The sequence below is a fragment of the Hyposmocoma kahamanoa genome, unplaced genomic scaffold (assembly GCF_003589595.1).
Source record: "Hyposmocoma kahamanoa isolate Upper Pololo Valley unplaced genomic scaffold, ASM358959v1 65, whole genome shotgun sequence".
Classification (NCBI taxonomy): domain Eukaryota; kingdom Metazoa; phylum Arthropoda; class Insecta; order Lepidoptera; family Cosmopterigidae; genus Hyposmocoma; species Hyposmocoma kahamanoa.
Window position 1 is genome coordinate 13,724,998 of NW_020653853.1, and position 25,320 is coordinate 13,750,317.

A 25,320-nucleotide genomic window follows, 5' to 3' on the forward strand; every position below is an offset into this window, starting at 1 on the left:
TACCAACAATTGAATTATGATGATATAATTGAATTATTAATATGTTACGATAAAAATGAAAAAGAAATATGTAAATGTATTACAGGAATTAATAATAAATTTAACCATATTGTTAAAATAGAATAATTTGTGAAACATGCAGTAGCGTAAATTGAAACGTTTCTTTGTTTTTTAATTTTTTAAAATAAGGTATTTAATTAATAACTTTTGTAACTGTAGTGAAAAAATAGGGTGGTTTGCATTAATATTAGACATAACTGGTTGATGATTGTACCACTTGAGTCAACCGTGCCCATGGGATCTGTAAAGGGCCCTTCGTTGGTTTGTTTGAAAAAAACAAATATAAGCGATTTAAATCCGGAAAAATAGTTTAATTTCCTATATATTACAGGAGTTTAATTTTAGTCACATCAAGACATCAAGTTTTAAAAATGGATTTGTTAGCTCATCATTAGTTGTTCAATGTTTCTATGTTTTGTTTAACTTTATTATAAACTTTTCATTACTTACGTAGTCATAGTATTATAGTGTAGTTAGTAGTAGTAGAATACTGTAGTAAAAAAACATTTTTAAATAAGCATTGCTCGTCTTTGTATTCTTGTACACCTTATAGTTATATAACTGAACATGTATAAGGTATAACATCTTATAGATGTTCACTTATAAATACAGGGAACTTACTGGGTTTACTAATAAGTGAAATGTTTTATTATAATTGTAAAAGACTTTCCTCAATAAAAAGAAAAAAAGCATTTGGTAAAAATCGTATTCAACCAAATGACATAGATAGATACATTTTCAATCATTTTAATTCAAAATATACTATCAATCTAGGGACTGACTGTACCAAATTTGTTCTGTAAGTCGTTGAGGAACGAATTATGCGTTTACCTACCAGGGCAGCGGTATGGGTCTATGGGAGCGATCTGGGCTATGTCATGCTGCGATGTGACAGTCACACCCCTCGGGCCACCGCGACGCGCTGCCATAGTTCCGCCTGCATCTGACGCGGCACCTGTCATCGCCTGCGGGGCTACGCACCACGCAAACTATTAATTAAACTAATTTTCACGTCTCCTATTTCTTGGGATCGGCGTAGTATATACTCTTCTAACACTCGTTCCTTTTCGTCGATGGTAACTGAGCATACAGCAAAATTATTGAACTCCACTGGTGGTGCCCTCTAGTGGCGTCGTTGCCATATTTTCAATTTCGAATATTATATTATATTATTATAAAGATTACTTAGAAGAGATCCCTTTATGCGATAAATTTGCCTTTGTAGACCAACATTGATGTTAACATTTACTTTTGTGGTACACAAAAGTTTATATACTACTGTTGTTCGCTTTTAAGTAAATTTACCCAAAGTAACGTTTAGATTTTTGAATCCGGTTGGTCACTCTCATTCACCATTTACAATCGTCTTACAGACAAATCGTAGCTGTAACTAACTACGCATATATCAAGCGATATTATTTATATTATATACACGCTTTGTAGAACATATTATAAACCTTTATAATAACTATACAAATATTTAAATAAGGAGAACCTTCAGGAGTTAGTTTTTTTTTCAGATTTCAAACTGACTCTGTGTTACTTACTATAAGATAATAGGAAGTGCAACGTTCAGTATAGTGACTGTTCGAAATTCATATCCCTATCTACCGACCCGAAAGATAAGGTATTCCAGAGAGACTACGGGCTCGCCGGCAAGACCAGGGTACAACGCGTGTCTCTGGCGAACCCGGAGTTGGGTATGGACTCGCTGGGGTTGTGGTTAGTTGTAGGGATGAATACGGTCATCTGCCACGATCCCGTGCGCAGCTAGTGCGTCTTAGTAGCGTTTAGACGAGGGCCTGAGGAGAGGAGACGTGTGGGGTACGTGAATTGCCCTTTAATTCGGAAGCTATGTCCGGACATGGTCGCAGGGCAATGCGACCGACATCTCCGGCACTAGCCCGGAGAGCTAGTAGATGATGAGCTAGATATCCTCCGGTCTCTTCAGCCGCTTAGGTTATTGAGAACTGGAGCTACAGCTCCGGTACCAATCTAGAAACTAGGAGGGTTTTCTACGTGTTTGGTGGGGACCAAAGAAATTTGGTGGCGGAAGATTTTGGAGGAAGTGTGCGTGCCTACAGCTCCGGTACCTATCTGGAAACTAGGAGTGTAATGTACGTGCACCTAGGGCGGCTCACCTAAGGCACTAGCCTTGTGATAACCGGATGAAGTAATAATAATATAATAACGCACACACTCAACATAGCCCCGTTATATATGGCCACGTATAGCGCACTAGGGTAACCTTGTGTCGCGGGTGCCATGGACACACACATAGACAACCACAAATTATACACAAACTCACGAGAGAAATAAATGTAGGCCATACAAATATTTCTCCCGACCCGGGAATCGAACCTGAGACCTCTGCGTGGCAATCGGCATAGTAGAAGAAGAAAGAAATATTTATTCCATAAAGAAACAACACAGCACATATACATTTAACAATTACGAAACATAATTATAACATGTAAGAAATAAATGGAAACAAAAAAGGGAAAAAATATAACGATTTGATAATACACACAAATAACACACTAACAGGAAGCAAATAACTGTAACAACAAATAATGAAACGATACGCCATAACGTGTGCATGCTGTGCTGTTACGGTACTGTATACAATTTGTAATTATACAATATGTGTACCTTGCGGATCTCCAACTCTCAATATTATTTCATCAGCCTCAGAAACTAACATCTGATCTTCTGGTGTAAGTTCGTGGCCTCTGAAAAGAGAATTAGATGTATTAGAGTATCTACCAGTAAGACCACCATCTAATACACTGCGAGGCTCTGTTGCCCAGCTCCTTATTTTATTCATAGGTTTAATCCTTCAACTGGAGATAAGACAAGACAAACAATGTACACAACAAGATTACCTGAAGCCAACGTGAAAAGAGAATTAGATATATTAGAGTATCTACCAGTAAGACCACCATCTAATACACTGCGAGGCTCTGTTGCCCAGCTCCTTATTTTATTCATAGGTTTAATCCTTCAACTGGGGATAAGACAAGACAAACAATGTACACAACAAGATTACCTGAAGCCAACGTGAACAGATCGAGATGTACTAGTGGACATACTCCTGGCTATACTTGCCCTCGCTCGGACAGATGATGCTGGAAAAATATAGGGAATGACAAAAAAAATTAAACATCAGTAAAAAAAGAAAGTAAATATATTACTTATATACCTCGACCCCGAATAGGTTGTCCATCAGCCGACACGGATGGATCCACGTAATCAGACGTGGCTCCATCTTCCATGCCTACACATATCGGACAGAACGCGTAGTTGAGGAACGTGTTGCACAATAGTTCTATGTCTTCCTCGGCTGAGATTTCTAGTGCCTGAGTATAAGAAACATTGTCGGATGTTATTTCTTCCGACCATTGCTTATTAGGTACATTAAAGGTGTGATTTCTATTAGCCAAGTACTTCATGTCGTTTGTATTTTACTATATTACTACGTATGCATTGCGGTGTTCAAAATATGTAATATTCATAAATTTTATATAAATATAAGAATAGTAGAATTCCAAATGCAATGTGATTGGTTTTTTTTTAATAAAATTTTCACATATTTATATTAGAGTGCTGAAATAATGTTTGTATTTATAAAATTGCTTGTATTTTGGCAGTTAAAAGAAATGCGATTATCCACAACTTTCTAGTACTTATATCTTTTTCAAATCAAAATAATAACAATTCGATTTATATAAGAAATTTATTTTTTACCATGAAAATAGCATCCAAAGTGCAGAGATTCCTCGAAGTGAGCGGGTACTTTGCAATGAGCGTCAGCAAGCGATCTTCAACTAAGAAACCAGTGTTATCCGCCACTAATTGCATTATATGACGAACCTGTAAAAAGGCATTTAAAGTTATTATATAATTGCTTCGAATTGAGTTTAAAATCTATGTTCATTCATAAACAAATATTCTAGCAGTAGTAGCAGTAGAGCTTCTTCTAAAAGACTTCGTTCGGGGAGGTCTGCCTCTTTACCTATTTCTGCCGTCAAGTGGTAATGTGACCGTTACTACGTTCCAGTTTTGAAGGATAAAGGTGTTGATGAAATTAGAGGCCCAAGTGCCTCTTGTAAACTTATGTCTGAGAGTGACGGGCGCAATGGCAGTGCCACTTAGATCTTTGCGATTTATAGCTCTGAGTGGCACTGCAACTGCTATGCACAGGAGGACTGCTTAGTACCAGACGCGCAACTTGTTCGTCCCTTCACTCGGTATCATAAAAAAATATACTTTCGCAAGTGGCGTACCTAGAACAGAATTTATATATAAAGTGTAGCATCAAGCTCGACACTTTACCTATATATAAATTCTGTTCCGTTATGTTCTGCTCTTGACCCATGTACAGATTCAAGAGCACTTCAAGTTTAACCAGACAATCACATCAATTATCAACAAACTACGGTAAAATACAGCCGATTGTATTGTTATTTTGTCTTTCCAGTTGAGAGTTGCTGTTTTAACCACTATATTTACAAATTATCTCCCAACCTTTTGAATCGACAGAATATCAATGCCACCGTGCAATGGGCTATCTTTCTTCTTACACGGTTAGTGGGATGATCTTGAACTAAGAAGACTGAATTTGGGTAAAGCTATCATCATATCAGCCGGAAGACATCCACTACTGAACGTAGGCCTCCCCCAAAGATTTCCAGACTAGACGATCGGACGCGACGTGCATCCATCGGTTACCCGCCGCCCTTAACAAGTCATCCGTCCATCTAGTATGAAGCCGTTCCACTGAACTACCGGTCTGAACCGGAAGTCTACCGGTTCGTAGTCTCCATTCGAGAACCTTTCTGCACCAACGGCCGTCAGTTCTATGAGCTATGTGCCCTGCCCACTCACAACTTGCTAATCTTTTGAGCTATGTCGGCGCCATTGGTTCTTCTACGGATCTTCTCATTTCTTAATCGATCACGTAGAGAAATGCCGGGCATTGATAGGTCCATATCTCGTTGAGTAACTTCGAGCTTTGTTATGAGGCCCACAGTATGTGACCACGTCTCAGAGTCCTAGGTCATCGCTGGCAACATGCACCGCCCGAAGACTTTTGTCTCCAAGGACTGCAGTATTGCGGACGAGAAGACGTCCCGGAGCTTCCCGAAAACTGCCTAACCGAGTCGGATTCGACGATTGACCTCTTTCTTGAAGTTGGTTTTGCCTAATTGGACGGTTTATCCGAACTAGGCATAGTCGTCAACAACTTCGAAGGTGGAAGTTCCCACTGTTATAGGGATGGGAACGACATGGACATTCGACATAAGTTTCGTCTTGTTCATGTTCATTTTTAGACCCACGTGCTGGGAAACTCTATTGAGGTCGTCGTAGTTTAAGGTAAAGCTAGTACTGACAGAATACTGAATATAGTTTTTCAGGTTCTCTCTCTCTGGTTTTGGTTTAAGATTACAAATAAGAAAATATAGCATCTTGATTTTTTCCTACCCGAAATCAAACTAGCCGTTGGGTCACATAGATCGACAATGTTATGAGGCCCTCATAAAAGAGGTTAACCACTTTCTTCAATTGTAACTTGTGTTTTTTATTACAAAATAAAGTGAGCATTTGGAGGTCAAATCAAATCTCACCTGATGGAAAGTGATGCTGAGGTCGATAATGGAGCATACATACCTAAATAATCCCTATTTATTCACTCTCACCTTGAAAAGGCCCAATGTTACAACGTTCAGGGAACAGGTAAGCAGGCAAGATATACCACTCCATAGCCGTTCGCCATACAAATATGAAAGCGGAACGCTTTGTGCGAACGCTTGGAATATTCTCAACATAGGGATCGAATCCAGCCTACATTTATATAGCATAAATAATGGGGAAACTAAATTCTGGAAACTTTGAACACCCTGTGATTACCTATGTTAATAGCAGGGATTTTATAGTATACTTAGTCATTCTATACAATGCTGGGCTTCGTTATTACATTAGTAGATTTGGCAAAGTATTAAATGAAATGAAACTATTTTTCCGGATTTAAATCACAAACAAACCTTGTTTGAAACAATATACGCAAAAACAAATATACGCGATTTAAATCCAGAAAAATAGTTTCATTTCCTAGGTGTAACAATCACGAAAACCTAAGAACTCGATATTAAATGAAAGATAAAGAAATCAAATTAGTCATTTATGTTTGCGTTTCCGAACTGGTTCGATCGACCTCTAGCTAGTTAGTTTATGAAAAAGCAGCCAGAACCGAATGAATATGGTTGCGTTTCCGACTTGAGTTGAAAATTATTATGGATACCGTTTTTTGAGCAAAAGCTAAATAATCGATGTCGTACTTTAAACAAGCAAAGAATAACAAATGTTCCTAACTATTTAATGGTAATCTGGTTCCAATTTCTTCTAAGTGTTCGATCTTTGTATTAATGTTATAACAAACTAGTGGAGTAATTTCACAAAAAAATGATTGAATATCAATTCAATACATATTGCCTTCAATGTGCTGGTATCCAGCGGTAAATGGCTGCAAGACGACGAACGATCGTCGCCTACGAGTAGTGTGGAAGTTTCGAAACGTTTACTATTTATTACTATATTATTACTACACTATTTATTACGTATCTGAATAATATATGTAAATATCTATTAATAAAGTAATTTAATTAGTTTACACTTACGCCGCTTTTTTTATTTCTTTATTCATATTATTTATTGACATTATTTTAGCACATACCAACTTTCGTTATATTATGTATTATATTTCCACACACACGTTATGTATGTAGGTATTGTTTGCACTCGAGTCCGTGCTTCACTCAATCGGGCTTGCTGAAAACCAGCGCCACAGGTAGAATGTCCTGCCTGTAGATAAACGCTGAGCAAGTCCCGTTTGCGTGCACTGCGACACTCATTTATTTTTATTATTGTGTTTATTGTGATGTTTCAGATTATCAAAAGTAAATGACATTTGTATGAAAATTACTTTTATTTGTCTATTTGTTATAGTTTTAAGTTTAAAATGTTATAATATTGTAGTTTTTAAGCTCATTCATGACATGTATCTAGACGGACACAATATTTTTTTCTTATTCTTATTCTTAAATATAACTAATTTATTAAGGCAGTATATATTATATTCTATACAGTTAATTTATTGATATACTTAGTAAAATAAAGGCATTCTTGTTGATAGGAATTTTGTGTTGTATTGAGACATTAGGCATTTTACTCTGTGGCAATATATATATAAAACTCTTAAGCTGCAAACAAGCCCTTACCAGTTTATCCTTTGAAACAGATAAATGTTGCTTGGAGATCTCACTATTGACTACACTACGTGGCTGCTCGTACTCTGTTTCATCCACTGCAAAACAAAGTAATGAAATCTTTTGTCGAATTATATAGGATAGGAAGAAAGAAAACATTTTTTTATTTCACACAATGAAATCAAAAATGTAGCGCTAAACAAAAGTACGTTCCCAGCATATTTTATATATTTATATATATTAGAATATAGTATTGTATACTATTGTATAGAATTGCTTTTTTCGTATTATGTCAAGAGATAAATTTATATATTACATAGTTTATATTAGTCATTTCTTTTTATTAGAAATTTTTAGTTTTATGTTAATTATAACATAAAACTAAAAAAATAATTAATTAAAAAGTTGAAAAACATAAAATTACGATAAAACATTGCTGAAATAGTTGTATCTTGACAATGTTTTATCGTCAAACAAAAATAAAAATAAAATTACAATGTTTTCGAACATTTTACAGAAATTTTATTACACATTATCATTATATATTAAAATGCTGTGATCCCTGTGAAATCTTAGTTTCATGGTGTACACCTACTCAGAATCTATGGTATGTATCTTTAAACACATTCCGTATTTGATATACAATAATACCATTTTTAATGAAGGGCGAGTGTGGCGGCGGCGGGGGCGCAGGTGGCGGCATCTCGGCCAGTACGTGCGTGTGCAACGCGATCTCGGTAGAGCGCAGTTCCTGTGATAGTGCTAAGCAACGCGATGTCGACATACGCCATACCTGCGGCACGCCGAAAATCAAGAGTAACTTATTAACACAAAGACATACAAAGATCAAACACAAAGAAAAATTCCTTCGATTGGGCTGGACCAGCCATACCTTGGCGAATCGAAGGAATTTTTCTTTGTGTTCGATCTTTGTATTAATAATTATAACAAGCTAGAATAATTTCACAAAACCAATTGAATATATAGTAAAACATAACACCTATAGTAAAACATCTTACTTATTCAATAAACTTAATATTACAAGAGTAACTTGCTGAAACACTGCTCTTTTCAAGTAGCTAATAAATAAAAAACAACTCACACATAGCCCCGCACTAGGGAAACCCTGTGTCGCGGGTGCCATGGACATATACATAGATAACCACAAATTACACCCAAAAACACGAGAATGTAGTAAAAAAATAAATGTAGGCCATACAAATATTTTTTAAGCATTTATTATTACACTTTAATTTTTTTTTTGTTTTAATCATTATAATTATGTTTTAACTTTTGTTGTAAGTATTTTAGTTTAAAGTTTATAATATTGTATTTTAATTTTAAGATCATGTGTGTCTCGCTGCTTACGCAATAAAGTATTCTTATTCTTATTCTGAATATTTCTCCCGATCTGGAAATCGAACCCGGGACCTCTGCGTGGCAGTATGGTAACCGTTCGGCCACGGAGGCAGTTATTATGGGCCGAATGCTAATGGCCCGAAGTTAGCCGCACATTCTGTGCGCACAGGGACCAATTCAGATGGCGCGGCGGAAAAATTTGAACATTTTAGTAGCAGTAGAGCTCCTTGTGAAAGAGTCGCTAGAACATTCAGAGAACTACTGTCACCTTACCTATTTCTGCCGTCAAGCGATAATGTGAGCATTACTGCTTTCCGGTTGTACAGGCTGTGAAATACAGTCGTATCTTGTCAACTTAAGTCTCAGGCAGACGGGCGCAGTGGCTGTGCCCCTCAAATCTTTGCGATTTAAAGCTCTGAGTGGCACTGCAACTGCTATGGACAGTCATGTCGCTTACCACCAGGCGCACGACATTTTTGACCAGTCACTTGGAATCATAAATAGAGTATTGAGTGAGTCAACCACGGAAAAATGTCTAGTGGTTATTTAAGTAACTTACAACCGACAGTGAGTTGTCGTCAGTGACTGTGTACTGGCAGCCTAACAACAATTTTGTTGATGTTGTCGTTTCTATTACAACCCTATGTTGATCAAGTCAAAATTTTGTTCACACTATGTAAGTAATTACCCGTTTCCGACATAGAAAAGTTCTAGGTGGTCAAGTTACTCACTTGTATAAACTTATAATTATTGACATCCGCGAAGTGTCTCGATTTCTTTTCAAGGTCTTCCATCAATTGCATGAGCTTGTTGATCTCAGCGTCAGCTCTCATCTCTTCGTCAGCTCCATCAGATGACGCTTTCCGTATTTTATTACGCAGACCATTTGCAATGTCCGTCATCTTGTTCAGCTTACGTTTTTGCTGAGATCGCACGAACACGTTTTCTTCTTCACGTTTTTTTAGAACCTATATAATAAAGTATAATTAAATGTATCTGACATTCTTTGTTTATATATCCACGCATTCCTTTCTTTCGCCAAATACATTAATACCCATGACGAAGATGCCGAAAAGAAGCTACCTGTTTCGGTACAGGTATGTTAAATTGCTGAATAAAAATATTATCTTCAAAATCATTTCAAGCGGTATAGGTATCAATTCCATTTAAAAAACAACAATATTTTTTAATCCCGGAAATAGTAATTTGTTATGCAAGGTTGCAAAGTTGTTGTTTGACTCGAGTGCTTGTATTGAAACCTGAACAAGCGAAGGACGCTAAGATTAGATTAGAGATAAGAAGAGAAGAAGACAAATCGCGTAGTTGAATGTGTCATTATCTTTTTTTTTTATCGAAAGAAAAAGTTAGGTGCACGTGCACCACAGTCTATCGTCAAGTTCGAATTTCAAAAACCTTTTCCACGCTAGCGTAAAAAAAACGCTTTTCCGTGCAGATTTCTAATGAGAAATTTTTTATTGCCTTTCCGAACTAATGAGGTGAAAAATAGTTTCATTTCCTATGTGTAACAATCGCGAAAACCTAAGAACTCGATAAGGAGGAGGTTCTCAATTAGACTGTATTTTTTTATGTGTACGTTACGCTATTACTCCGTTTATGAACAGATATCGATGATTCTTTAATTTTTTTGTTGAAAAGGGTACCTCAGTAGTTGTTCCAATTTTAAGAAAACATTCTACGTCTAATTAAGGATGTCAAATTAGGGAATGAATCCCCTTCACCCATCTTCCGTTAACCGATTTCAATAAAACTCGGCAAAAAATTTAATTCCACAAATTTTGAGGTCGGTTTTTTATAAAATTTTAATTATTCCATGTAGTGTGTGTGTCTGTGTGTTGTCTGACGCATTATATATATATATTAATAACATAAAATAATAACGCGTGACGGTCGCGTATAATCCCGATTATCCTTACGACTTCAGTGGCCCAACGGTTTGGACTGTGAGCACTGGATAAGGAGGTCCCGAGTTCGATTCCCGGTAGGACCTTGGAAATGAACTTTTGAAGTTGGTTCTGGTCTGGGTGTTCTGGAAAGTGCGCCAAAATACATTCCGTTGCCAGAGCAAACTACACTAACAAACTAGGGACTTCCCCGTACGATATGAGTAGGTAACAGATACCTACTCATATCGTACAGGGAATACCCTAGTTTGAGACCAGGCAATTGGTGTGGTTGTCTAGCACATTATTTTGTTATTCTTACCTGGTAATTATATCCAATCTTCTCAGTGTTGATCAGGCAAGTGGCTTTTAGCTTCTCTAATTCTTTCTGTAGCTCTTGAGTTAACGTTTCAAGCTCCACTTTTGACGTGCGATATTTTTCATAGTGGTCCCACATTATAAGCTCTATTTCTTCTTTGTGCTCCTCTAACTAGAAAAATTCAGTTAGTGAGAAAGAGTGGATTATTTTAACGAAGCCGTGATAGCCGTGAGGCGTTTTGACGTACTGCCTCTTAAGTAGAGACCGTGGGTTCGAATCTGGGCTCATACCTCTGATTTTCTCGAATTTATGTGCGAAATTTAATTTGCAATTTACCACGCGCTTTTCGGGGAAGGGAAACATCGTGATGAAACCTGCACGACGAAGAAGGTTCACAACCCTCGGAAAACGTGTCAAGTCCCCATTGGGCAATCGTGGCGGACTACGGCCTAAACCCTGGCCTGAGAGAATAATACATAATTTCGTTAAGAAAGAAGATATCGATAATATTAACCTTAGAACTAAGTCCAAACTCCTGGTATCACGTTTTCGTTTAACTAAGGATTCTTTTATGGGGTAGGTACTATACTATACATTTTTACTTTAAGATTCCGGAGCATATATTAAGTTTACCATTACCTAAGTTTATAACTTACATTAAAAGTGTTTTAATTGAAAAGTCATATTACAAAATTGTAGACTATGTGTTAGATAAAGATGTATGGAAAGACGACTTGAGTCTAGATTCCACACAAATATGATTCAAAATGTATTCTATAGCATTTAAGTTTATTTGAAAAAAGCAATCCCTAGAGTTTCTTGCTTGTTCTTCTCAGGGAGGTCAGCGTATTGAACGAGCAGTAGCTTAAAAAATTACGCTTTCAAGTGTAAAATTTTACCTATGGAATAAATGATTATTTGACTTTGACTTAGAGACCCGTGCACAGCAGTGCTATGTATAAATGAGTAGACGAAGAATGAGTCATCTTTCACCATCATATTACGTGTACGCTGATTACCCGTTGGGGTAGGCAAATATTGTGACTAGGTACAGATATTCACGAACCTGACATACTTTTAAATGAAGACTCCCATACTTCAAGCAAAAGTATGTCCGGATCGTATTGTTAAATATTAGCACTCCTTGGTCTCTTAGTGCAAATCAATAAAACCGAGTAGGAAATACTGATTATTATTACTTATAATAACTAATTACTCAATCCTTGTAAACCTTAGCAAACTTGTAATCGATGTGTTGTAGCTCCTCTTTGTCTCTCTGCTTATAAAGGGCGTCCCAGCGTTTGTTGTTATGGTTCACCATTGCCTCACGTTCGACGTTCATAGCGGATTCGATTAAATTGAGCTGTTTATCGTAAGCTCTTTGCATTATTGTTATTTGCTTTTCTATTCTTTCAGACAGTTCTTTTATATCGTTATCCTAGAAAGGAAAATAATATGCACAAAATGAAAACCACTCAAGGCATAATTTATGATGAAAAATTTATGTCCATAACATGCCAAAAGCAACCTTTCGCAAACACCCCAAAATATTAATAAAAATAAGACCAACAGACACAGTCAAAGGTAGTCAAAATAAGAGATAGGGGGAAGCGGGGCAGTTTGACACAGGGGGCACATTCGTACACCTGCATTATATCCATACCTTCAAAGATAATATTAGTTGTGATAATACTAAAACGTGGTTTGTACATATGAGTAATAGACAGGCGATGATGCAGCTCACCATTTAGCCGTTTTCGTTCGACAGGTTACAAAGTGTTTACACAGCCGTTAACTAAAAAAATAAGCGACACAAATACGAGTGTCACTGCAGTTTTGTTCACTTTACAGGGTTTTATGTCTTAATACAGGGTGAACTAGTGTTTTCAATAACTAGAATTGCATGTGACTGAGAGAATAAATAATTTTTTTTTTTAATAAATATTCTTTTCTAAGCTGGCCGGTGGGGTACTTTTATACACTAGTGAGTGGGGCAGTTTGGTACGTATCAAAGTGCTAGGAATTAGTTATTTTGTACGAAAAATATAAAACAGTTTCAACAAGTCACTGTAAAGAGGTGAACTAGTGACATTTTGCGCTATAGTCAGCTTTTCCTCCTATATTTCTACTCCCAAGACTACATTACAAAGAACACTTTTCAAATGGTGCCCTGGAAAGAAGTCTTGATAGATCTAGTGCTGAGGCACATATAGCGTCATACTATATGAATAGTTGATCACCTAGTGCTGATAATACGTGGCAACCAGGAATGGCACACTACGTTGATTCACACATTCTAAATGCTCCAAGCGATGTAGCAAGGTACCCCACAGGTGGGGCAGAATTGGACAATTCCCATTTTTTGTTAAAATCGAAATTTTTCAATTATTCAATGCTACTTATGAAAGAAAAGATTGAATTAGTAATGTTTATTAGTTATATCATCAATTAGGTAGAAAAAATATTCATTATAATTTCATTTAGTAGCCCAAAATTAAAGTTAAAAAAAAGTACGAATCTGCCCCGCTTACCCCTACTGCAAAAACTGCCATGCTATCAAAATTATGAATTACGTGGTTAACGCTCACAAGTATTTTTTTTTAAAGAATAGCATTTGCAAGAATATTTGTTTGAAATTATGATTTATTTAGAATGGCAGTACCTACAGTACAACAAAATTTATTTTGTGCTATTATAACCATAAACAAAAAAGTGATTACAATGAAAAGGCGAGATTTCGTGTAATTAAATTTTAAAAATCATATTACAATTACGGTGACACCTAGGACATGGGGTCAACGGGTAAAAGCTAGCAAATTACCCCCCAAATCGCCAAAAAACTTTTGCCGGTCCATCTGCATAATAACAGCTGTTTATATGTATTAAGTTTAAACAATAATTATTACTTGTTTTTGCAAGTCCACATAATAATCGTCATCCATCCTCTTCAGGTCCCCTTTAAGTTTGGTAATGAGACTGTCTTTTATTTTCAATAGTCCGTCACATCTATTTTTCTGCTCTTTTATTGCAGCGTCTATATCTAGGGGATCTTGTATTTTTAGCATTGCCTCCCAGTTCTGTGTTATAGCTACATATTGGAGTTGGGTTTCAGCAGCATCGTCTTCTATTTTCTCTTGCGTAGCTGTTGTAAATTATTATAGTATGTAAAGAGCCGTTGAAAAAAACATATACAAATAGTTGAACTGTCGTTACCATGCTGATCTGCCACGCAGAGGTCCCGGGTTCGATTCCCGGGTGGAGAGAAATATTTGTAAGGTATAAATTTATTTCTCTCGTGAGTTTATATGTAATTTGTGGTTGTCTATGTGATTTGTGGTTGTCTATGTGTGTCCATGGCACCCGCGATACAGGGTTTCCCTAGTGTAAGTCATAGCCCTGCGTGCGTTAAAAAATGTTAACCAAAACATTATGAAATAATGTCAAAGCGCCGTAAATTTCTTCAAAAGGCAGACCCATTAAAGATTCTTTGACCAAAGAGAGCCCTGTGCCTCGCAAGTGAATAGGTACGTATGGCTTGTTAAAGTATAAGTGTATCACCTCATAGTAGATAACACCTATATTTTAAGAAATTTTTCAGTTTAAGATACATATGATAAAAAATTATCCAAAATGTAATCAAAATGATCAGAATATACGAAGAAGAAAAATACGGCAGAATCCTTCTTCTAACGTCAGTGTTATTGCCACAACTATCACAATAACGAAATGTTGGTTGGTGTTTATATTTTATATGTAAATCTGACGTATGTTAACGGTATCCGTACCAACGTTATCAAATCGTAATTATTTGACATGAGAGGCATACACAAGAAGATCCCCAGTAGATCACCCTCGTCGGAATCCGTACTGGCGATCACTGACGAGGTCGTCTTCAAGGTACGACAGGAGACAGTTCTTGTACGTGTACTCAACACGTTCCATAGTCTTGCAGAGTATGGAAGTGACTGAGATAGGTTGACAGGGTCAGCTATGCTTCCTTTTTTTGGCACAGTTGCACGGTTGCAAGCTTCCACGCCCTGGGAACTACACCAGTCTCAAGTGAGAGGAAAATTGTGAAAAAATAGAAGACAACTCAGACGCACAGTTACATAGGACTATTGCTGGAATTCCATCTGGCACGCTAGCTTTATTCGCGTCTAGATTCCGCAAAGTTCTAAGCACCTCTTTTTGGCGTATGGTCGCATACGCCAAAAAGCTCTTTTTGGCGTATGCGAACTGGCGTCATAGTGCAGCCAGCCTGAGGTAAGGTAGGTGGTAGGTTCCCTGCGGCATCCAGTCGCGAACTCTCTGCAAAGAGTGAGGCAAAAAGATTCACCTTGTCTACTGCAATATGGGCCAGCGTGCCATCCGGCTTCAGCAGAGGTGGTAAAGATGGGCGACAACAGTTAGTTTCGACCGCTTTGGCCAGGGACCAAGAGGAGTTGCTACCTGCTGGATAAGAGGCAAACTTGGTCCCTCTGCGGCGCACATGGTCGAACTTGGCCCTACGTAACACACTTTTGCACTTTTTGGCGGCCTTATTAAAAGCTTTCTTCAAATTCTGAGTACTCGGAGCTTTGCGCAGTCGAGCATCAGCCCAAGCTTGGTACGCGGATCGTTTTTGTGCTTCAGCACAGCTATAGTCAGCGTTAAACCATAGACGAGGTTGGGGTCCATTGGGTACATCAGAGTATGGTATGTAATACTCCATACCCAAACGCAAGACCTCAACTACAGTATCAGCACAGCTCGACGAGTCTCCTGAAGTAAAGCACGCCTGCAAGGAATATGACGCAAAGAAATGGCGCATTTCATCCCAATTTGCTAACCTGTATCGCCACACTCGTCTCGTACCACTAGGGCCCTGATCGGGTGGGGAGCATACGGATACAGTTTTCACCAGACAATGGTCGTGAAGTACCCAGACAAAGTACCCAGTGGGGCATCCACCACAGAGTATCGGTCTGGATCAGTTGTTAACAGAAGGTCCAAGCAATTAGCCGGATGGGACTCAACGCCCTGACGTTCCTGGTATGGGAGTGCTTAACGTTAAAATTATGGACATTTTTTATTTTTTTAAAGTTATTGTTGTCGTTTACGCACTAGGTAACGTTTTTCGATATCAGTTCAAAGGTTTATATATTTCTTACATTTATGTAATGATCGCCTGCGCACACTTATCGACTACCTACAGCCTGTATAATTTACCTAATATTATTATTAATTTGGCACAATCTTCAAATACTTCTTTCGTTTCCCTAATTAATTAGGGATAAGACTGACGTAAGCGTAAGTCCTTTTATACACACTCTGTATTGTGTATTTTGTAAGGAAACGTATATTTTAAAAATAAAATAACCTAACGCGGCCGCAGCGCAAACATGTCGCCGGATCACCTCCCTTTCATCAGTCGTAACTTTGACATTGGTGACTTTGGCGGCGCCCTCCAGCCCACTCCGCTGTAGATATTCTGCTGCTTCCACTGTCGCCTTCTCCGTGAGAGTCGCATCTTCTATCAGTGCTTGCGCAGCGTCTTCGGGTGGCAACTCCGCCCTGGTTACGCGATTAAATGAACAATATACCCTTGCGACTATACTAGTTTTATCGATTTCTTATATCAACATTTAAGAATACAAACATGACTGAAAGGTAAAAGATAAACTAAATCGAAACCTACTTCTTAAGCGCATCCTGCCTGCGTTTAATACGAAGGCTCCTAGCAGCCTTTCGTTCCTCGGGGTCTAGAGAAGAGACCTGGGGCTCCTTGGGTTTTAGTACATCGTCTTCCTCTTCCTCAATCCTGAACTTACCCGCCATTGTTTATATTTCTACTAATAACCAAATGATCTGTACGATTTGAACACCTTAAGAAAATATAACAATTAGAAAACACAGCGCCGATGACGCTGACGTGTAAAATGATAAATAAATATGCGGTTTGTCGTTATGGCAACAGAAAATACTGTTGTCAAAGAGGATTATTTGTCATAGTTTGTATTGTGTACGAGCAACACATAGTGCAAGATTTTATTTTACTGCATAGTACCAGTTGGTCCGACTAGTCCTTAGAGGATGGATAAAGTCTACGATTGGTCCAGGGCTGCCAGATTAAGAAATTTTTTCTCGTACCGCTGTTGTCAAATATCTTGTATGTTGACAAAAAAATCTCGTACGAGTTAATTAAATCGAATAAATAATATAAAGGAATAAAAAATAATCATCGTTTAATGATCGTTTATAAAAACATAAGTTTTTAGTAAAGTATATTATTATACGGATCCTTCAGTCATTCATCCCAAAGGTTTGCGTACGGTGTTGAGATATTGTACCACCTGCTTTCTTTGCAGTCCATCCTGCATCCTGCATCTCCTCTAAGAAAAATATCCAAAATGTATTTATCCACTCCTCTAAGAAAAATATCCAAAATGGATATTGATTGGATATTGGAGTGGATAAAGATTCACTGTCACTACACATTATGTAAATTAACTGTTAAATTATATTAAAATACTGCCTTCTGAAAATATATGAAAAACTAATAACCGGTTTAAACATTCATTGGTGCAATAAGAACAGCATGCCTCAAAACGGGGTTTCCCCCAAGAATGCGATGTAAGATTGAGTGCATGCAATTTAAAAAAAAACCTTTTTTTTAATTTTTTGGTTTGGACAAAATGTTACATTTACAATTAATATTCTGAAAATTTCGTACTAAATGCATACGAGGTCCGGAGTTGGCTCGTATCTCGTACGGAGAACACCAAACGTACGAGAAATCTCCTACGTCTGGAAACCCTGGACTGGTCTAGCCAGTGGGATTATTTTTGCCATTGTCTAGATTGATTTGACAGCTGGCGATAGTACGTTGTTTTTTTTCCATCCTCTAAGGTACGTTGTAACCATGCGGTATTGTCATTGACTTACAAATTGTATAAACTTCTTCACGATAAACTTACAATTTTACTTATATCGAGTTATGTTTTCGCGATTGTTACAGATAAGGAATGAAACTATTTTTCGGATCTAAATGGCGTTTTATTTATTTTTTCCGTTCAGCCGTGGCCATGACCTGTAAAGACCCTGAAACTGAATTGGGTTTGTTTGAAAAAACAAATATTCACAATTTAGGTCTGAAAAATAGTTATTGAATTATTTATGCTAATTAGAAGAATTAAAGTTATCATTGGGTGCCTGTGGTCCTGGAACGTTATTCTTATTCTTTTAGGTCAAAACTTTGCGATAGTATGTAGGATGAGGCTTTTTGTTTGTGTAGTTATTATTTATAGTTAAGTGTAGTACTCTACTCGAATCGGTAGTTATCGTATAGTAATAGTACCACAGGAAACGCTTTTTATCTTGAAGAAATGAAACAAAAAGTTATTTATAATATTGGTTTACTTAAGTTACTTTTTGCTGTTAAGGATGATACCATCGTATTTCTGTTGGAACCACTTCATAGCATCTTCCTTCGTCAGGCGGTGGGGGAACCCAACCTTGCCTGTCTTGCGTCTTCTATGCGCTACGTTGAAGCCTGAAAACAAAAATATTCGTTAAGCATATATTAACAACTATATACTGCTCTTATCGCTTATAGATCTCGCTAATTTACAGTGTAATGTGTTCACTCTTATTTATTCTGTCGCCATGCCTAACTGGTTGTAACAACTAGTAAGCCTCCCATTAAGGCTCAATTTACATCGCAAAGTACAAACTAGATACTATATGGTAATTGCAGTAATTCCCGAGAATGCGCGAGAATTCCTTGCAAAATGTGTGACCTGTAATTTGGCTCGTATCTTGTTTGTATGTTACACAATTGACATAAATATTCGCGTCTATTCCGTTCCGCGGCATTGTAAATTGAGCTTTAAAGATAAAAAAATCGCACATGAAACCAAATACTGTCGTAACAAAAAAAAGGTGGAATTGAGAAATCACGATTTTCCAACCAATAAATTTATATTCTCGTTTACAAGTGGATAAGTAATTATTATGTATAATTAAAGCAATCCCATTATTTGACATATCAATATCATAATCAATTCAAACACTTTTCAGTTACGACAGTATTTATTTTCGTGTGCGAAATATTGGTTGATGGTTATCCTTCAGACACTGGAGTGTGCAACTGTATTAATTTGTGTAATATTTAACCAGCAAGCATTTGTTGGAAGAATAGACCTAAGACGAAATATCAAAATTTTAGACATATTTATATTCACACATTATTATTATTCAGCTATAAAAGATTATATTGTACTCTATAACATGTGTCTCGTATGATTTGAGAATAACAGCAGTTCACTAAATTCCTTCTTAGTAAAGCTTTATTCTAGCACATGAATTACAGAGCAGAACGTTAAATTAAATTACACTCTTGAACAAATTGCTGCATTTTCAATAATTTTTATACTGTAATGTTTACATATTGCACTGCTATTACAAGAGTTGTAACTCAAAATATGTGAAATAGTCAAGATCATACCATTGCTGAACGTAATATTCGATTCTCTACACGTCAATAAAACCTTCGTCAAAATAATGTCAGAAACAATTAAAATAAATCTACTTAACTCAAAATGAGACAAATTTTTTGCGAACTAGTTCTGGATAAAACAGTCTTAATAAATAAGTTTCTAAAAAAATTAAATTATTTTTTCCTTTTATTTGGCAAGTAGAAAATACATTTTAATAATATTTCGCTGGAAGTGAGTAATTCGTTTTTCAGCGATTCTGTAAAAATACATTTTTTGAGTTTGAGTACACTATTGTATTAACAGTGCGATATATGACTGTAACTGAATGCAGTTAACAGTATTAGCAACCATTATGCCAGCCGTGATAAAAAAAAATTTTGTGTAGATTGCACTATGTCCTGCATTCTAATTTGTTAATTAGCAGCACTAAATTGCACCACTAAATCTATTTATATGCAAGGTGTTCAGTTAATTGCGTTATAATCAACGTGATTCCACTCAATAATACAACTGTGAAGACCCTGCTGCAAAAGATCATGCATTCATACCCACTCGAGCAAAATATGTGGAACTTGTTCAAGTGTTGAGCATTGGAATAAAAAAACTCATATGCCAGCCACATTTTGACTCGTTCTCCTTTTTTTTCCAACCCATAGTTTTTGCATGTTTCTATGAATAATTTGTACAACCTGAACAGCAACCGCTAAAACCTCCCTTCAAAATACGTTTCAAATGCACGGATCTTAACAATGCGACAAATCCATTGAATGAAATCCATTGAAATCCATTGAAATTTAACAATCTATCGATTTTTGTTCCCAAGCTCCTCAACGATCTGTACATAAATATAATGCCGCCATTAGTTGAAAAGGAGTATGTGACATTTTTTCAAAAAAATTGTTAAGTATACTGCCGTGATCAGTAAAAAAGGGCTGATCTGTCACTATTTTAATTTTTACATATCGTAAATATGCAATAGTGTATTAACTCAACATGTATATTTTTTCAAAATCGCTGAAGAACTGTAAAATATTATTAAAATTTATGTACATAAATACTAATTAAATTCTTACTTTTTGTTGAAAAATAATAGGGAAAAAATAATTTCATATTTTTAAGTAAAGACTGTTCACAAAAAGTTTGTCTCATTTTGATTTAATTAGATATCTCTCGTTTGTTTTTCGCGATATTTAACAGATGGCTATATTGATGTATAGAGATTAAAATTTTACATTCAACAACAGTATAATCTTGAATGTCACATATTTTGAGTTACAACACTTGCAATAGCAGTGCGATATATGGATAAGGTATGAAGTTACTGCAAAAGAAATGTAGATATTTTTAATTTAATTTCTTTAAACATTATTTTCTCGGTTTCGAGTTCGCGGTAGTATATTAACTTACAGAAACGAGGAAATAAAGACAAAAGTAATTAAAACATCTAACCTGGTCGCCCCAGAACAACGTAGAAGTCAAGACCGTAGATACCAATTGAAGGGTCATACTTGATACCCAAATCAATGTGCTCCTGGATACCGAAACCGAAGTTGCCGGTGGCGGAGAAGTTGTCACGCCTCAACTCATATTCTCGCACCTGAAAGCAAAGTACAGAAGCGATTACAAAATGAAGATCTATAGGGCTAGCACAACAGAGCACGACATGTGCGAGAGCGACATAGAGCGCGCGATTTCTATGCGTAAAGGCTGGTTTTATAGTCACGCGGCTAGACGCGCCGTTGGGTAGCGCGCTGTTGGACAGCGCGCGTTTGAACAGCGGTGCACTATAAAACGACATTAGTACGGCGCGTTTAGCTGCTGTGAGACAGTCGTGTACAAAATGAACGGCAATGCGGTTAGAGTACTGGCTATTTACTTTTTATGGAAAAAAAGGCAACAACAACGTCGAAGAACAGTAGGTGTTGATCCTTATAACGCTACAAGGTTACTGAGAGGCGAACACGTAACATCTTTCTAACGTAACGTAACGTAACGTAACGTAAAATCATCGGCCGGGTCCCATAAACATCTTCTAATTCGCACTTCGTCAATTACTCGTCCCGTATCGATGTAATTCATTTTGTACACAACAGAACCTAACGGCGCGTCTCAACGGCGTCAGACTAAAACGCACAATGGCCGTAGAAGCGCACGAGCGGCGCGCGGTTCGACCGCGCCGCGCGAATAGGACGCGTTCAACGAACGGCGCTGCCCAACCGCGCGAGTTTGAAACGCTACTAACTACCCCCATATATCCGAACGCGCGCGCTCCGACGGCGCTGCCGAAACGCGTGACTATAAAACCTCCCAAATAGGCGCGTCGCGCTGTCATGCCAGCCCTACCAGTAACAACAAAATAAACTAAACGGGAATTTGTATGGTTATTAAAACAATTTTAACTTTTTATTAAAAAAGACACCAACCTCCAAAGTTTGCTTATCAGCTTTTTTATTGGAATTACACCTATTTGCCAAGTTTTATTGCAGACGTTTAAAGAAAAGTGCGCGATGCCGGAATCAACCCCTACTTAGCCACTCATAGGCTGCCTTTCCACTGGAGATGTGCGAGTCAGCGAGGTGGTGGGAGAACGTGTAGAAGCTGTGAAACAGTGTGATGTTTTCCACCAAAGCTGTGCGAGGTAGCTAGGCGGTGATAGGATGTGGCGCGGTGCTTTATGTGGGGTACGGTGTGGTGGGGTGAGCAGTGTCAGTTAGTGTCATACTTTCAGTAGCACCATACTTTCAGTAGCTCCAGTTTCCTACACTGTTTTGCACACATTCCTCGCCCATATCCATCGCACAACTGCCTCCGTAGCCGAACGGTTACCATACCGGACGGCCACGCAGAGGTCCCCGGGTTCGATTCCCGGGCCGGGAGAAATATTTGTATGGCCTGCATTTATTTCTCTCGTGAGTTTGGGTGTAATTTGTGGTTGTCTATGTGTGTGTCCATGGCACCCGCGACACAGGGTTTCCCTAGTGCGGGGCAAAAAAAAAACATATCTCGCTATTTTGTATGTACGAATACTTAGCTCCGCTAACCCTTTTCCACTGGAGCTGTGCTAAGTGAGGCTCGGAAAGTGAAGTAATCCTATTGGTGGATGTTTTCCTTTCGCACACCACCTCACTACATAGCACATCTCTGGTGGAAAGACCTTAGAGGTGAAATATTTTCTTCAAATTTAAATGGGACAAAAAAAAGAATCATCAAAATCGGTTTCAAAATGCAACACACACAAAAAAATGCTGTCAAATTGAGAATGTCCCTCTTTTTTGAAGTCCGTTAATAAGACTGTTCTCTTCTAGACTTTAGTAGATGACAGGCCAGGCCAAGTAAAGAAACACAACTCAACTTTGACACATACCTGACATTCAAATAAAATGTAAAATTTTATCCATTTCCAAATTCTATGGCTGTATTCCTGAAGTTCACAAATATGTATTAGGGGAGCTACAGTATTAGTAGTATTCAGAGGAGCTACAGCCACTCCATTACTGATTTTCATACTACACTTAGAAGTGCAGTTGTAACGCCACTGTCGTGACATGTGCAGGCTACTTCTGCAGTCACAATAAGAGAACTAAAAATTATTGAAGCATTACAGACGTGCAATTGCAGAGCCACTGCAGCGCTTCTAAGCATTTTATTCAACCATTGCATATTATGTAACCAAAAATCATAGTGTGTATGTGGTTTACAAGGCTGCCACAAGCAGAACTCGCGGAGTTCACAGTGAGCCATCTGATTGAAGACTGCATGCATATACACTAGAACCTTATTACGTATCTGTCACATTACAGTAACAGCACATTAATGAGTACCCAGCTTTAGGGAGACATACCAATAGCCTACTATTGAAATTATTCATGTCTCATCAAAGTAAATATTAAAATCCATCTACATTGCTCAGCTTCTGAAATATGCAATATATGGCTTGAATATGTAGTGTGTGTTGTTAAGCCAAATACTGTAATGCTTGCTTGTTTCTTGCAAATATAAAAAGTGTACAATAAACACAATTTTAGAATAAGAATTGTAAAGATTTCAAAATTTTCATAATACTAACTTTCAAACCCCTCTCAAGGATTTCCTCAGCCTTGGCACCACGAACAGTGCAGTGGACAGCAATCTTTTCATTACGGCGAATACCAAATGATCGCACAGTGTAACGGGCCTTAGAAAACACTGGCTGCTGGCCAGTAAGCTGTTCTAACACCTGAAATTCAGAACACAAGCATTTTATAATTTAAAAAAAAAGTACACAATTTTTCACTTCCATATGTGCAGAAATGCCTATAGTATCATAGTAATTTCTTATGAGTCAAAAATCTAATCTAAAGAAAGTACTTTTATATTTTACAGATTTCATTAGATCCAAAATGCACATATAGAAATACAACTAAACTGCATTGTTTACATCACTTGAACTATATTGGCTTGTTTAAGTATCCCAGTAAATAAGAATTTTCTGCAATAAACATGACAAATATATTCACGAAAATTATATTTGTCATTTCTTCGAGTATTCTGGGTAGTAAGATAATAGTACTCAGAAGTTGCAAATCAGAAATAATATTCTTGCATGAAATTACAAAGATACACCTATCAGAAGTGAATCCTGAACAAGATCATGCTAACATGTTACTTTACAAAATTTTTAGAATAGCATTTTTTTTTAATTTAAAATATCTAGCATAATTTTTATTTATAATGTAATACAGTAAATACTGCTATGGGTCGCACTTTAACCACTTATTGGTTATGTTCAATGCCTTAACGTTATTATTATTTCCTTAAATGGTCTATCGATGAATGCTTTTTAGACAATGACCTGTCATAAACACAAACCTTAGCAGCACGTGTCAGCCTATCACCAGATTCACCAACACAAATGTTCAGGCAGAGTTTCCTGATGTGCAGGTTTCTCATAACATTTTTAGCATTATCCTTGGGCGCCTTTTTCCCTTTCTCGATGACGGTTTTTGGTACTCGCTGAAAAACACATTCTCTTGTTATTGCCACAGTTATCACCGAATAAACCAAATTCGGTGTATTCTAACCCCAAGTTAGCTGATAAGGTTAGCCGAATTTACAGCCATGCAAACACATTTTATAATTAAAATATAGCATTTGATAGGGCCACTATACTAAGCAAAATAACGTTCACATATTACAGATTTACTTTACCAAGAAATTTCACAGATTAACTTGGATTTTAATTCGGGATAAACACAAAACACCTACCGTCATTGTTAGCGAATTTCGAAAAGAATTTAAGGCACCATAGACAACATCAATTAAACGTCAAATTTGACAGTACTCCAGTGTTGCTATTTTTGTTCTAATTTCCATAAGTATATATTATTTATTGTAATCGGTATTGTGAATCGATTCATAATATCAAATATGTTTTTAATGCGACATAAAAAAAATAACCGTTCCATTTTGAAATAATGTGCTTTATTAACGCAATTAAATCAGTTCTTTTTAAATTTATGAATTAATTACATGAACATGTTTTTATACTGTTCAAGATTAGATTTTTAAATTAAATATTAAACAAAAATCGATTGAACTTTATAATATATATAAGTATAAGTGATAGCTAAAGATCCCTTTCATTGGAATTCTTTAAAACGACTCTAACAAAATGTTACAAGGAGAAAATGCTATTTGACTTTTAGTGCAACTTAAAAGACACGTGTTCCTTGCAATATAGTAATAAACATTGTATCTCGTAAAAACGGGCTTTATGACAACAATTCTATTTATTAGTAACGTTATACTGATTACTGAATTATTGTTAACTATATAAAAAGCAGTTTATTAGTGTACATTGTTTAATTAAAGTAATTTAAACAGTACATGCATATTTACTTAATAATACATACATATAACCGTTAATATTACCTTCGCTGTATTGTGTTAAAAAGTAAAAC

The 25,320-nt window shown here is 36.9% G+C and overlaps 2 protein-coding genes across 2 annotated transcripts in view; both read right to left on the reverse strand.

Moving 5' to 3' along the window:
* LOC113231531 (dynein regulatory complex protein 1) overlaps positions 1-16,721 on the reverse strand; it is an 18,082-nt gene extending 1,361 nt beyond the window's left edge. Inside the window, exons 1-13 of the mRNA XM_026465853.1 lie at positions 16,582-16,721; positions 16,264-16,457; positions 13,811-14,046; positions 12,136-12,342; positions 10,908-11,075; positions 9,416-9,652; positions 7,977-8,118; positions 7,338-7,423; positions 3,808-3,933; positions 3,263-3,419; positions 3,110-3,188; positions 2,713-2,792; positions 896-1,033 (exon numbers count right to left, since the gene is read on the reverse strand). Coding sequence (XP_026321638.1) covers positions 896-1,033; positions 2,713-2,792; positions 3,110-3,188; positions 3,263-3,419; positions 3,808-3,933; positions 7,338-7,423; positions 7,977-8,118; positions 9,416-9,652; positions 10,908-11,075; positions 12,136-12,342; positions 13,811-14,046; positions 16,264-16,457; positions 16,582-16,721 — 1,990 coding nt within the window. The remainder of the gene's footprint in view (positions 1-895; positions 1,034-2,712; positions 2,793-3,109; positions 3,189-3,262; positions 3,420-3,807; positions 3,934-7,337; positions 7,424-7,976; positions 8,119-9,415; positions 9,653-10,907; positions 11,076-12,135; positions 12,343-13,810; positions 14,047-16,263; positions 16,458-16,581) is intronic.
* Positions 16,722-18,290: 1,569 nt separating this feature from the next.
* Positions 18,291-24,646, reverse strand: LOC113231291 (60S ribosomal protein L11). The gene is made up of 5 exons (XM_026465540.1): positions 24,626-24,646; positions 24,230-24,373; positions 23,448-23,597; positions 20,831-20,978; positions 18,291-18,435 (listed from the first exon to the last, which is right to left on the reverse strand). Exons 1-5 carry the CDS (start codon positions 24,629-24,631, stop codon positions 18,308-18,310), a joined length of 576 nt encoding a protein of 191 aa, XP_026321325.1. The 5' UTR covers positions 24,632-24,646; the 3' UTR covers positions 18,291-18,307.
* Between the last annotated feature and the right edge of the window lie 674 nt (positions 24,647-25,320).